Genomic DNA, 13,719 nt, shown 5'->3' with positions numbered 1-13,719 from the left:
TATTCGAGAATTGCGTTCATATGATTTACAGGCGAGGGGAAAGGGTAACAAGTCGAGCTTTCGGGCGGGAAGTAATCAGTTTTACCGTTTTCTCCGGATGCAAAATTTCAACTTTCCTTTGCAGGTGTGTTCAAAAATTGGATGTGCTCCTCGCGTGGGAAAAACATCTCTGGGTGTACAATGTACTATTACAACACGCCTGCAGAGGAAAATTTATGTTTTGCTTTCTGAGCAATGGACGAAAAATGAATACTTTCACCCAAGGGGCGGCAACTGGGCACTTTCCTCCTGCTCATTAGAGATTAAACTACTAACGTGACGTGCATGTGTGTGGGAAAAGAATATCACGAGAGACTTTCGGAAGTACTTACCAAGCTTGCTAATCCCTTGGATCGGCCTCAACGGATAGAAATCACCATGCAGAGGACAATGGAAGCCCACTCTTCTTTCTCTCCTTCTTGCACGCCTCGTTAACATGCAGAGCAGCACACCGAGGCCAAGCATCAATAGCCCGATGGCGATGCAGATCGGCCCCAAAATTCGAGAATTTCCAGTGAAGGCGATCCTTGCAGCATAAGAGTCTTTGTCCTCATCTTCTCCAGGTCCTCGATAGGAGGCAGCTAGGCACACAAAAATAGTATTAATCCAATGAAAGACATTGGGGAAAACAGAAGATATTAAAAATGAAGTTGAGTTGGAAGATATATTTTCAGTAGTGTTCAAGGGTTTTTGAAACCTGAAGGATATCGTTCCTTTCTGCGTAATTTTATCTCTTCTGTACTTTTCACAAAGCTTCAAGTTAACCGTCAGAAATTCTCTTTGAAATGCGTTTTATGCATAATATTTAACTCCTTAGAACTCGTTTATAAACCCTTAAACCCTTAGGATAAATCCTGTTCTCTGTCATCTATTCATTCTCATGAAATTCTGTAACCGTTTTCACACTCAGATCAAATAAATAAAATGTGAAGCGGTGATTCCAGGTATAAATTCGATCCCCAAAAAGGAAGATCGAAGAAAAAATGAGAAATAAAGTTCCAACAATCAGCTCGAAACAGAGAAAGATCCCAATATCCAGAACCCGATAAATGGGCTAGCAACAACGGTTTTATAAGCTCTTATATGCTGTTCCACGCATTGCCTGAGATCCAAGGATGACCGAGCAACGACCAGCTGTTGCCTGGCAAAGCCACTCTACTCCTCCTCATTCTTCTTCTTATTCTCTTCGTGTTCCCCTTTTTCAATGCTGATGAGATTGTTGCCTGAGGTCAGTGGCCTCCAAAGCCATCATAGCGGTTCTCAAATTCACGAGACAATAGATCGACCATTTTATTTTACTAGAACAAATTTTATCATTTTCTTGGCGTTATGATGCTCCACTAGTCGTCAATTTTAGGGGTTTGAAAATTCGAATAATGATAAATGGGCTGGTATCTTATTTAATTTTGAAAGAAAAATGTTAAAATTTTATATTCTAGGCTACCAAACAGGTTTACTGAGATTTGCTCTTAGCTTCGAATTAATTTCTATCCAAAAATAGAATTGCATAATAATAATCCGATAAAATTTTTCATCGCTGATTTGATTTTTTTTATGTATTCTATGCAAATGTGAGGATATGAATTGATTTTCTGAGTATTGGTTTATTATTCGAAAAAATATATCAAGTTTAAAATTTTCCCTAGACTAGACATTGAAAAATTAAAAATTCTGTTGTCATGTTGATCTCGTTCCTCTTCCTCTTTTCACTTTCTTCCATCAGAATTAGATAATAGAATTAAAATACATTGATTTTTCTTCATTATTAAGAAAAAAACGTTTTGAAATTTTCAAGATTCAAAAATTGATTTTTAAAATTTATTTCTGCTTTTCCTTCCTTACATTTTCCGCATTTCCCATGTCTGTCAACGGAATACGATCACAGAAATTAAAAATGTTAATCTCCCGTCAGTTTTAGGAAAAAAAAACAATTTGAAAAAACCAATCACTTCTTATCGGGAAGTTGGAATTTCAAAAAGACATAGAAAAGTAGATCTTTTCATTTGATTGATACTAATTGATGATCATCGGTTTCGCTTTGCAATTTCCTTCTTTGGTTCTATTGAAATGCGATCAAAGGGATGTAAAATATCCATATTTGTTCACATTTTCAGATCATTGGTACTAATGAATTTAAACAAAAAGAAAGAAATGAGAAATTTTAGGTATGATTATCGAAAATTGTTTGTCGATCTGTATTCTCACGTGATTTATGAGGGATTCTTCTTCATTCAATGTTGTAACTAATGAATTAACGAACAAAAATATATATAATAACAATAAGAATGAATAAAATTAAATTAATCTAGTTGTGAAGATAGAAATGGAAACAAAGTAAGATAAAATCACATAGTATAAATTAATCTAGCGACGGATAATCGCAATTCAATAATAATTGTTGATGCTTCCAATTTCTTTATCCTTGGAAATAATAGTGGCAATGTGATAGGAGAATTGCAGAGTAAAGTGGAAGTTTGCTATCGACTTTGACTCCCAAAATCTCTTGTTAATCCATGAAGATATCAATAATTAAAGTGGAACACAAATGTTCCACTTCTCTACACTCTCCCCTACATTATTAAAATGATCCAACAAAATTTTAAACATTCAAAATCATATCAATGTTTCATACTCTTATATTAACGACTGGGCCAAGGTCCACCGAGAAAAAATCGCATTCAATGACCCTCTTATTCTAAATATCCATTTAACTTCTTTTATCCATAAAATCCCAAATCCGCAAAAACAAACTTATTCGTTTTTCATACTCTTGATACTTTATTAAGTCGTCACCTTGACGCTTTTATGTATTCCTAGGTGGAAGAAAAAGCCTGTCAAGACCTTCATAATAAGCTGACGCATTGTAGTGATTAAGAGTTTTTTTCTAACCGAAAGACAATATAGGGAAGAAGAAAAATAGTGAGGGATTGGATAGTCCTGCAGCTTTCACCTGAGTTACAACTAAGGCTTCATGTGAACAATGTGCATTATCAAGTTGCGTAGATTTTTGTTTTACTATCAGGGCCGTGATACCATTGGGGCTTCCGTCGATCACCGGCACGTAATTGTATATAAATCGACAATGGGTTTTTCACTGATTCCACCTCGCCTCACGTTCAGTCACGTGTTCTAGACACCACATTCATATATTATACGTAGATAAACGCCTCAGGTTATGCACCCATTAATTCTCCACCGTAGAAATTTCCCCAAGAAATTAAACTTTCGAAATTTATAGAAAATTTTAAATTTTGGTTCACAATAAAATTTCTATGTATTGGGACCCTATTTTTTTTTGCAATCTTCCCTTCTTCAAATTTAGTAATGGACTAAAGAAACGTACTTAGTCAATTCTTCATATGTTAAAGATTTAACTATCTTTGGTAACAAGTGTCATTTTCTTCTGGAAAGACTTTTTTCATAAAAGAATGGAAAATGTATAAAAATATTCAACTCCTCCGACGTCCATAACTCAACCGTGAAACTTATATCTGGAAATATAGGAAGGATGTCTGCCAGATATATGTCATATATAAAGGAAAATAGGTCTCACTCATATGAGATGATTTGCTCATATGTTTAGGGTGTGGGCAAGGTTCCGAGTTTAAATCCCGGTCGGGTAGAAAGATGAGATCTAACCATTTTAAAATCTTGATCATCATCGCAATATACTCAACCGAGTCGAAGCGATGTAAAATAACAATTAAAAAAAAAACATTTTTTTAGGATCATGTGCATCAATAATACCAATTCAAACCCTAGGATAAATGTACAGGTAATGTTCCTGTTACCTGGAAACAGGATTGGGTCGTTCACTGAAAATCGAAGTTTTCTACGGTACATAGTAGAATACTGGTAATTTACCTCTAAATGGCAAAAAAAGGTAAATAACTGGTAGAAAACCACTTAACCCGACTATCAGGAAGCTGGAGGAGCCAGGTCGTATCACTAAAGAAAGTCGTGTTTGAAATTAAGACACTTTTGTCCCGTTCATGAAAACGTTTGTATCCTCAAAATGAAGTCATTTTTAGAGACTCAACTTAAGACATTAAGCCATGCATTTTTGACTAAATAACAAAATCTTTTTATTGTTTTCTTTTCATTTTTCTGATATTCGGTCGTACTTTTCAAGAAATAAACATTATTCTAGAGTTGACTCTTAGGTCCGGTTGCACCAGCTCCAGTTAACTCGTTGTTCTATTCGAATAGAATTTTCAATGAATCACAAGATTAACTATCATTAAATCAACAGTATAATTACAATCCATGCGCTAATTTACTATATTAGTACATACAGGGGAGTATGTGTTCCACATTTTGGTATATATTGTTCATATATAATATATATAATGTATACATAACTCATATATTCTCCACATATACATTATTCGATGGGGTCACTTCGATTTACCGTTGGTAACCGCATAATGGCCCAATTGGAAGGAATCTTATGTATAATGGAAACGATTCGAAATCGTCTGAGATTTAATGGTGAATAATTCACATTATCTGCAATGAAGATTTGCATATGAAATTAAGAGAAGGGGCTACTTGCACCAACAGGTACCACTTGTAATGGAAAATACTATAGCACAAGATCCGTGAAAAATAAAAATTGTTAATTGTGACCTACAGAAATATGCTACATGAAGGTTTCGTATTTTTAGAATAAGAAACTTACACTGAATAACAACATTAATAACAATTGGACGAACAATACAAATGATTTAAACGGCATGGTTGTGCCGTTTTACTATACGAGACCAAATGAATTAAAATTGAAAGCATTGATATGGTATTCATGTGGGCGGTGATTAATTTACAAAGAACGAACGAGGGTACGATAAACCGTACGGTCAACGTTTCTCAAATGACAGAGGAAATTTGTTTTCTTTGTCAGAACAATGACACGAATGAGTTAGATGCATGGGGTCACTCACCAGTGAGAACTGCTCCAGCAAACATGAAAAGAAATCCAAATGCCGGAAGGGCGATTTGACAATTTGCAGCGATGACGACTCCAGCTACCATCAGACCACCCTCTATTTTCTCCACCCTCAGACGTGATATGGGGGTGGGACATTTCAATTTAGATGCCAGACCCCCACTCAACATTTCTTCCTCACCCGATACTGTACTCGGCCTGTAATGACAAAAAAAATTTCATTCTGCAATGGTTTAAAGGTTGAATAATTTTGATGGAAAATTTTCAACGAACATTTTTTTAAAGGCAATTTATATTTTGTATCTTATTCAATCTACGTCATTGTTACGAGCCCTATTACACTCTCTGCCCGTGAACAATTACAATCGCATTGGAGGAGTCAAGTCGAGGGTTCATTCAACGATGTATAATTCCGTGACCTCTATTGGCTGGAAACTGGCCGACATCAGTCGTGCTATATAAATATGCTTAAATGATCTTAATTTCGAGTAATTAACTGCCTGCCTTTTCTATAATATCCATGAGATTTACGCCTTGGCGAGTAATATTATTATTTTCGGAAAAAAATGAAACGAAATGAAGCACAATTGTGCAACGCGGAATGAACATGCAACACTTTAAATAAATGTTTTTTCAAGTATCTAAGAAAAAATTTACATAGTACATTTTTTACAATCTATTTTTGAATGATTTCTTACTGTTATTGTATCTGAAAATTATGTCAATGAAAATGAAATAGTTTCATCGGTTTTTCGCGATCAGAAATTTGTATTCTGCAGTACGGATAAATAAATTCCTATACACTGAGAAAAAAATTTATTCCTTCCAAGAAAATGTTATTGGTGATATCTTTTTCATACTCTTAGTAGAAGAAAATATCTCTTTTGGAACGTATTTCTCCAGGCCAGTCATTTCCAGGTGCTCCGAAATCAGTTCCAAGCGTGAGAATTATGGTGATCTATAAGAATATTCTTCTGCATATGACCTCGAAGAAACTCCAATAATAATTATTAACATTTGGAATTATTCCAATTTTCTTTACCTGAGAAAATCGCCAATTTGTAAAATCCGGAAGATATCGGAGAACATTTTGTCAAGGTCATATGTAGCATAATAATCAGATTGTTCAATATCACTGTAATTTTTGAGGATAGACTTGGACTCTCTGAAAATGACTGTCCTGGAAAAATTCGTTCTGAAAAAATATTATCTTCTGACGAGAATATCAATCCTTGGCAGGAATAATTTTTTCTCTCAGTGTACGCAGCCCCCTTTGACGGTCATAGAGTGGGGATATTGAAATTCACCTTAGAGGGTTAATGTCCTATTCATTGAAATTATATTTATGCCATCTAATTATGGTATGGTAAATTTGTTCTTAAACTAATGTTTGATTTTTCATTCGGATTTCCATTACATGTAAGTTTCATTAGTGAAACTTTAGTAATCCTATATGGATGATGCATACCACACTGAAAGAAAAATCTGAACTTCGATTTACAATAAGAAAATAGTTGAGGCATTTTGGTGAACGATACGATTTTTTTTTGTATACGGCACATAACATTATAGTAACTTCACAAGCGTAATTTTTGCAAATCAAAATGCAGTTAAACTATAAAATAGTTGCATGACTACATTCCATTGTAGTAATTACTTCTCCGGCCATAGTTACCGTAACCCATGAAAAATTGTTGAGGACTTTTTGACTATAATTCGATGGTGATGGAATATAGTCAGAAGAATTATATTTTTCTCTCAGTGCGTTGAGTCTGTGCGAACCCATATGTCATAGGGACGATCGTAGAAATTGGGAGATTTATGTTTCACGAGTATATAATTACTCTCCCACTTGTTCATTCTTCTTTTGAATAATAAAAAAAAATGTTAAAAAGTGGGCTCAGCCGGGATTTGAACCCGGGACCTCTCGCACCCAAAGCGAGAATCATACCCCTAGACCACTGAGCCTGTAGTCGGAGAAAATTAAAACAAAAACGTTCATAATGAATGAATGACAGATTCTTTAAAGCAGCTGAAACATATGTACAATTATATGGAAATAGGAGCAATAAAAATATGAACAAATAATTCTGGTTAGTGCTTAAATGGATAATTGGTAAAATTGACCTTGCAAGAAGATAAGGTCTTATAGGTTCTAGATATGTATAGACCGACTAAGTGAACAGGCAGTCAATAAGATTGAGTTCCTCCATGATTCAAACATAATTCAATTGCATGATATGTGAATTACGTGGAATCATTGATTTGTTCCAGGGGATAATTAAAATCTTGTTCCACTTTTTATCCTACTATTAGTTACAGTGATAGAAGGATTTAATTGCTGTTCACACGGGCTCCTAACTATCACCACTATTCGTTAATAGTTAATGAATGACATTAATAGTTGAGACTCCTCGTTAACAGCAATTAAATCCTCCCATCTTTTCTATCAGTGAATAAAGAAGAAAAATTAGTATGAAATAAATCTTTTAAAATCTTAAAAATCTCCGGAACAAGTCTGACAGAGTCCTAAGAATTCTCTCCATTCTACTGAGAGGTATTGATTAAAAATGTTCCATTTTCTGATCCCTATTTATAAAAATAGGCGACCAACTCTGTGAGAGATGATTCGAGTCAACATTATTGCTGCCTTCAGTTCTCATTTTTCTTTATGAATGTCAGACGAAAATGACTACACCTACCCAGAGATGGGGGAACTCGGATATTTTGTAAAATATCTTTCAAGTCAAAGTGAAGGGAACCGTTCATGGGTTACCAGTAGGGACGTAACGCGGACGTAAGGCGTTTTACTGTTAACCAACATTGAAATTCCACTTGTCTACCATCAAATATACGGAATTTATCTCCCTACGAAATTTTACGTTTTCAGTGCTCAGTATAATACAATGGAAATACTTGTGTGCAATAAGTGTTCTGTTGCTTTTTTTTGCTCAAATTCAAATCACTTTTTATTCTGCTCCCGATTTCATCGAAGTGGAAGTTCTCTTCTTGTCGAATAATATACCGGATTTGGAAATTAATAACATTTTTGTCCACATTTCACAGTAAAGGTTGTTTGTTTACAGATTTTGAAATTACTTAGGACCGTCACGATTTCTGAAATTGAACATCATCTTACTTATTGCTCGATTTATTTATCAATAAACGCGAAAAAGTTTTACGGTACATTTATTGTTAACTACGTAGTCAGTCTTATTCAAACTGAATAATCAATTATCAAATAATAATATCAAAGTGATCATGATTTTTATGAAAAAGAAAACTAACATCGTAATCATATATTTTCTAATCTGAAAAATTTCAAAAAATGACGTATTGCAATTGTAATAAGGGAGAAAACTGAAAGTCCACAAGATTCTACAGTATAACAACCGCAACAGCAACGACACTTCTTCGTATAGGTATAAATCAATTTAAGGATGTTCGACACCCTTTTAGCCAAAATTGACGTTGTTTTCATTTTTCTGGCAAATTATCGATGGGAGTGACGTGAAAAAATATAACGATTTTGTGGTTTGTCATTCTTTAATGGCTCACGAAGTTGCGTAGTGGTGCGATAATTTTCATGCGTTTTTTCTACAGTTTTGTGATTCTTTTGAAAAGTTCAGAGGAAACGCAGGAAAATGTTCGCACCACCTTAAAATTTCGTCAGTCATTAAATAATGACAAAACGCAAAAACGTTATATTTTTTCACGTCAATTCCATCATAAGGTTGCCAAAAAAATTAAAAAAACGTAAATTTTGGCGGAAAGGGTGTAGAACATCCTTAATATACGTGAATTGTATATTGCAGTATTTCAACAGTAACACAGAAAGTCCTCAATGTCTATTCATCAAACACCAACCATCAATCAAGCATAGGCAAACAAAATTCAGCAATTTGTACGGCTCTCGAAAACCCATCAATCCCAAATACCCACCACATCGATCCCACAGTGTCGTTCGAATTCATCTTTCCGCTGGCTAACATGAAAATAAATGGAACACAAATAATTGCAGCTGCTAACGAAGCCCCTTACCTATTTAGTAGGATTCGTTAATAGTTAATTAATCTTTAACTATTAACGAATCACGGTAACAGTTAAGAAGCCTCAGTAACTAAATCTTTATATCAGTATATCGTCTCTTTTTAATGAGAATTAATTTCACAGCACATCATTCATTTTCATTTTAACTGCACAAGTCGTAATTTTTTCCTCTTTTCGCTTTGACGTTTCGTTATATTTCTTGTTTCACATTGCCTAATGGAATCTTTACTATTGAGCTGTATCTTTTATTACCTCTATTTTTCATTTTGTTCTCAATACTGAAAAGCAGACAGTTTCTCTAAATTATTCTTTCATCCCTTATTTCATTATAATTATAATGTTGGAACTGGAAAAAAGAACATAGAATTTCTTCCCACATCAAAACTTTGTATAAAACTTTACAGAATTTAATTTTCACTAGTGCATAATATGAAACGTTATAATGCTCCTTTTAGATTCACCACATTCCAATTAGCGTTTTATCACTAAAGCTGTAGTATGAACTTGTGTGATATCCAACTGATGTTTTATTGAATATGAATAATATACCTTCTGAACTCACCGACTAGTGAATATAAATGCCTCCAGCCTTCTATCGCCGTTCTGAATGTTGTTTCTCATTATCGAGGAGTAAATAGTTCACGGCAAGGTAAAAAACCCATTTTCATCTACTCATTTCCACATTATAGACCCAAATTTTTTGTTTATCGCTTTGTTTGGATGAAGGCAGGAAAAGAAATCGTTTAAAGGTAATATATTTACTTACGGGAAAAAATGCTCAATTCACTCTTTTCCCTTTGATTGAACTTGTTATATTCGCTCCGAGGAGAATTTAAATTAACTTTTCTATTTTCTCATCAATTTTTACTCATCGTTCCACTCCATCTATTGTAATGTAAAGTATGGAGAAGTGATCAAATAAATTAAGGACGCCAAAAGATCATTCTAGAGCGAGAGCAGCGACTACAAACCGATTCACGATAGCACTAAATGTTTCACGAGTTGTCTCCGAGTTTTCGACTTTTGTCACAAAAAACTTCCTATGTATGGATGTTATATGTACATAAGAAATGATAACGGAGATTGTCAGTATAACTTTGAACGGCGCCAAAGGTTTCGCTTATCATTGGGTATAAATATTCATTTTAGTTTATTCTCGGCTACCATTTCTCCACGGAAATCTCCCTCGGTCATAAATCATTACTTGAGATTTACTGAAGATCGTAAGAATGAGACAAACCGAGTAGAGACCGTTACCAAGTTTCTTGGGTTTCCCGCGAATTAGAAATGAAAATTTTCTAAACACTCATGAGTTTGGAAATATTGCAAGAGATTTCCAAGACCGTTGTAGACATTATTGAACGCCAGGGGCATAGTCAATTATCGAGACTCCAAAATAAATCCCTCAGGCTTACTATGTTTTTCTTTTATTTAAACGTAACGCTTGGAGTAGGTCTCCTGATAAACGCGTGATGTCTTTGGGAGACATGCCTTATTTAATAACATTATCTGAATTGTTTCACTTGCGATTCTCAAGCAATTAAAACAGAATACGCTAATTCTCGATTGTCCCCAAAAAATAATAAGTCATTACTGGAAGAAAAACGTCGTAATCCAAAACAGTTATCAATTTTCTGATCTAGATCGGATATACTTAGAGTACTGACGCAGAAAATCACAGACGGGCATTTCACATTGTCGCCATGCGATACTTGAAGTAATGATCCCTAGAATTATTTTATGACCCGAGGAGGAAATCTAATCCAGATTTTGATCAATTTGGGATCAGAAAGGTGATGTTTGTTTGGATCAATGCCTGATCAAAATGCTACGAACCGATCTTTCTGACCACACTGTTAGAAAATTACCCTTGAAATAGAAAGTGAAATAAGCAGGGAACAGCGAGCACATGACAGTGTGCCATGTGACAGTGAGCATGTCAGTGAGTGATGTCTTATTTTTTTGTGAATACATTGATGGCGCGCTTTCGAATGGTCTGAAATATTACACAAGTTTATAACTCTACCACACTAACTAGCAGCAAAAATTTCTGAAATTTATTGTCACCTCCATGGGTGCTATAATAGTACATTACACAGGGCACAGAATGTGAAGTTTACAGGCCGAACCGAAGGCGAGGTCTGTACTCTCATTCGTTAACCCTCTAAGGTGAAAAGCGTAGTAAAGCGTAGTAGGGCACTCAAGTGAGGAGGCTGACATTCTGCTTTGACTGCTGCAGAGTGGGGATATTGAAATTTACCTTAGGGGGTTAAAAACGACGTTTATGCCCGAGTGATCTATAATATTTTATGGCACACTGTGCAGAAGTCGCAAGTCGCAAGTCGTTCGTTTACAACAGCTGACTTTCTAGTCGAAACGTGGGATTCCCCGAGTCAAAATGTTACCGGGTCTCCCGACGTAGTTTCCACGTTTTGAACCTACATTGCTTTGATGTTCAAATTCTCCGCCGAATTTTTACCGTACTTTCAACTTATCTCAACGTGAAGGGCCATGGACGTTGAAAAACACTCAATATCCACCGTATATTAAACGTACTCTCAACGTTAATGACGTTTGTTTTCTGTTAACATACGTTGTAGGTTTCGGCGTCCACATTTGATTGTATCAATGTCATTATTGATGATAATTAAAAAATTCATTACCGGGTTAAAGACTCACGTAACTAAATTATTAGTGTTAGTACATTAATAACATTAGTTCGAAGTTCAAACAATCGTGCGTCTGAAGGGTCAGTTGGGTCCAAGGGTCAAAAGGGTTAGTTGAGTATAAGGATCAATTGAGTATAAGGGTCAGATGAGTATAAGGGTGAGTTGAGTCCAAAAGATTACGCGAACCTAAGGGTCAGATAAGTGAAAGCCTCAGTTGAGATTGAATGTCAGTTGACTTTAAAGGTGAGTTGCACCTAAGGGTCAAAAGAGTACGAAGAGTCAGGCGAATCCAAGGGTCTGTTTTGTAAGGGTCAGATAATTAAAAATCTCAGTTGAGTTCAACTGTCAGTTGAATTTAAGGGCCAGTTGTGTGTAAGGGTCATTTAAGTGTATGGGTCAGATGAGTGCGAAGGCCCTATTGGGCCTGAGGGTCAGGTGAGATAACCTTCGGGTCATCTAACTTTTAGATTGAACTGATCCTTAAACTCAACTCAGCCTTTTACTCATCTGACCTTTAGATTCGCCTGACCCTTCGTACTCTTTTGACTCTTAGGCTCAACTGACTCCTAGATTCGCGTGATGCTTCACACTCAACTGACCCTTAAATTCGCCTGACCCTTTGTAGTTTTTTGACTCATCTGACTCTTAGATTCGCCTGATCCTTCGGACTCAAATAACCCTTAGACCCATCTGACCCCTAAACTCAACTGACATTTGGACGCAATTGACCTTTAAACTAAACGCATCTAACCTTTAATCTCAACTCAGACGTCTACTTATCTGACCCATACTCAACTGAACCTTATATTCACCTGACCCTTCGTACCCTTTTGACCCTCAGATTCGTGTGATTCTTCGGACTCGGCTGACCTTTATATCCATCTGGCCCTATACTGAAGGTTTTACGCTTATTGATAAAAAAAAACCCATCTGCCCTTCATACTCATCTGACCCTTAGATTCGTGTGATCCTTCAGACTCAACTACACTTATCGGATCTTTACACTCACTGACTTTTATATGAAGGGTCCGACCCTTAGACGCCTTAGACCTATATGGACTTTAATTTCCTCTCATCTCCACCCCCTGCTTCATTCCTCTTACTTTCCTGTATTACTCTATTGCCTACTTTCTTTCTGTTTTTTCCTATTTTTCTTATTATAATAGTTGCTTATATAAACCCAAAAAAAATACAACTCGCCACCAGCAACTGTACAGCTCAGAAGCATACCGGGATATCCTGCGATCACTGAGCTTGAGCAGTAGCGAGTAAAACCCGAAAAAGGGTGGGTGACCGAAACGGAACACGGCAGAACTACAAGCAGGGATATCTCGAGAACCAATGCACCGATCCGTTTTTTTCTTTTTTTCCCATTTTTGTTTCACCGAGGTAATAATATTTATATTTTTGCCATTCTTCCACCGATTTATGCAAGATTTAATCAATTAATCGATATTAGAATGGAACTGGTAGTGTGAAGAGGGTAGGGGGAGGAACGAAGGAAAGAATGTACGGTGGAGAAACGTCGGGGATACGTTTAGTTTCCACCTAATTTCAACGTACAACCTGGAAAAAATTGGAAAAAGAGACGGTATTTACGTCGAAAGTAGGTTGAATCGGTGCATTTGAGCCTGTACACTGGACAACGTACTTTCGACGTCCTAAACCCACCAATGGACCTTGAAACTACGTTGGGAGACCCGGTAAAATTTCGACTTGGGTCGTTCCTATATCACTGTTTGAATGATGGCGCTGTCGTTACGTTTTTGACCAATCCGGTGTCGTTATTCTTGTAACTACGTGCCTAGCTGAAACCATCAACTGAATCAGGGAATTTTGCAAAACTCAATCATATGGCAGCAGGGCGTAACCCACTCTATTTGCTAAAGGCATTGAAGAAAAGATGGGCAGACACATGCTATCCTTGTCTGATCTATTGGAAAGCGGGTAGTCCCCTAGTGCTATTAGTTCGTGAATTGGTCGAAAAACTCCCTACTTGCGTCAGCCGGATGGTAG

At 36.0% G+C, this 13,719-nt stretch overlaps 1 protein-coding gene and 1 non-coding gene across 5 annotated transcripts in view; both read right to left on the bottom strand.

Moving 5' to 3' along the window:
* The window catches only part of LOC107035520, a 40,177-nt gene that overhangs the window by 10,887 nt on the left and 15,571 nt on the right, over window positions 1-13,719 (bottom strand). For all 4 annotated transcript variants that reach the window (XM_015252977.1, XM_015252978.1, XM_015252974.1 and 1 more), the window contains 2 exons: window positions 4,980-5,182; window positions 372-620 (listed from right to left, as the gene is read on the bottom strand). In XM_015252977.1, the coding sequence (XP_015108463.1) occupies window positions 372-620; window positions 4,980-5,154 (424 nt within the window). In that variant the 5' untranslated portion in view covers window positions 5,155-5,182. The remainder of the gene's footprint in view (window positions 1-371; window positions 621-4,979; window positions 5,183-13,719) is intronic.
* Window positions 6,881-6,952, bottom strand: Trnap-ugg. The gene has a single exon. It is a non-coding gene; the product is annotated as a tRNA-Pro (tRNA).

This window comes from Diachasma alloeum, unplaced genomic scaffold, assembly GCF_001412515.2.
Source record: "Diachasma alloeum isolate Michigan unplaced genomic scaffold, Dall2.0 Dall_scaffold_00198, whole genome shotgun sequence".
NCBI classification, from domain to species: domain Eukaryota; kingdom Metazoa; phylum Arthropoda; class Insecta; order Hymenoptera; family Braconidae; genus Diachasma; species Diachasma alloeum.
Note: the sequence above shows the minus strand (reverse complement) of the source record. Positions and strands in the feature narration are given on the sequence as shown.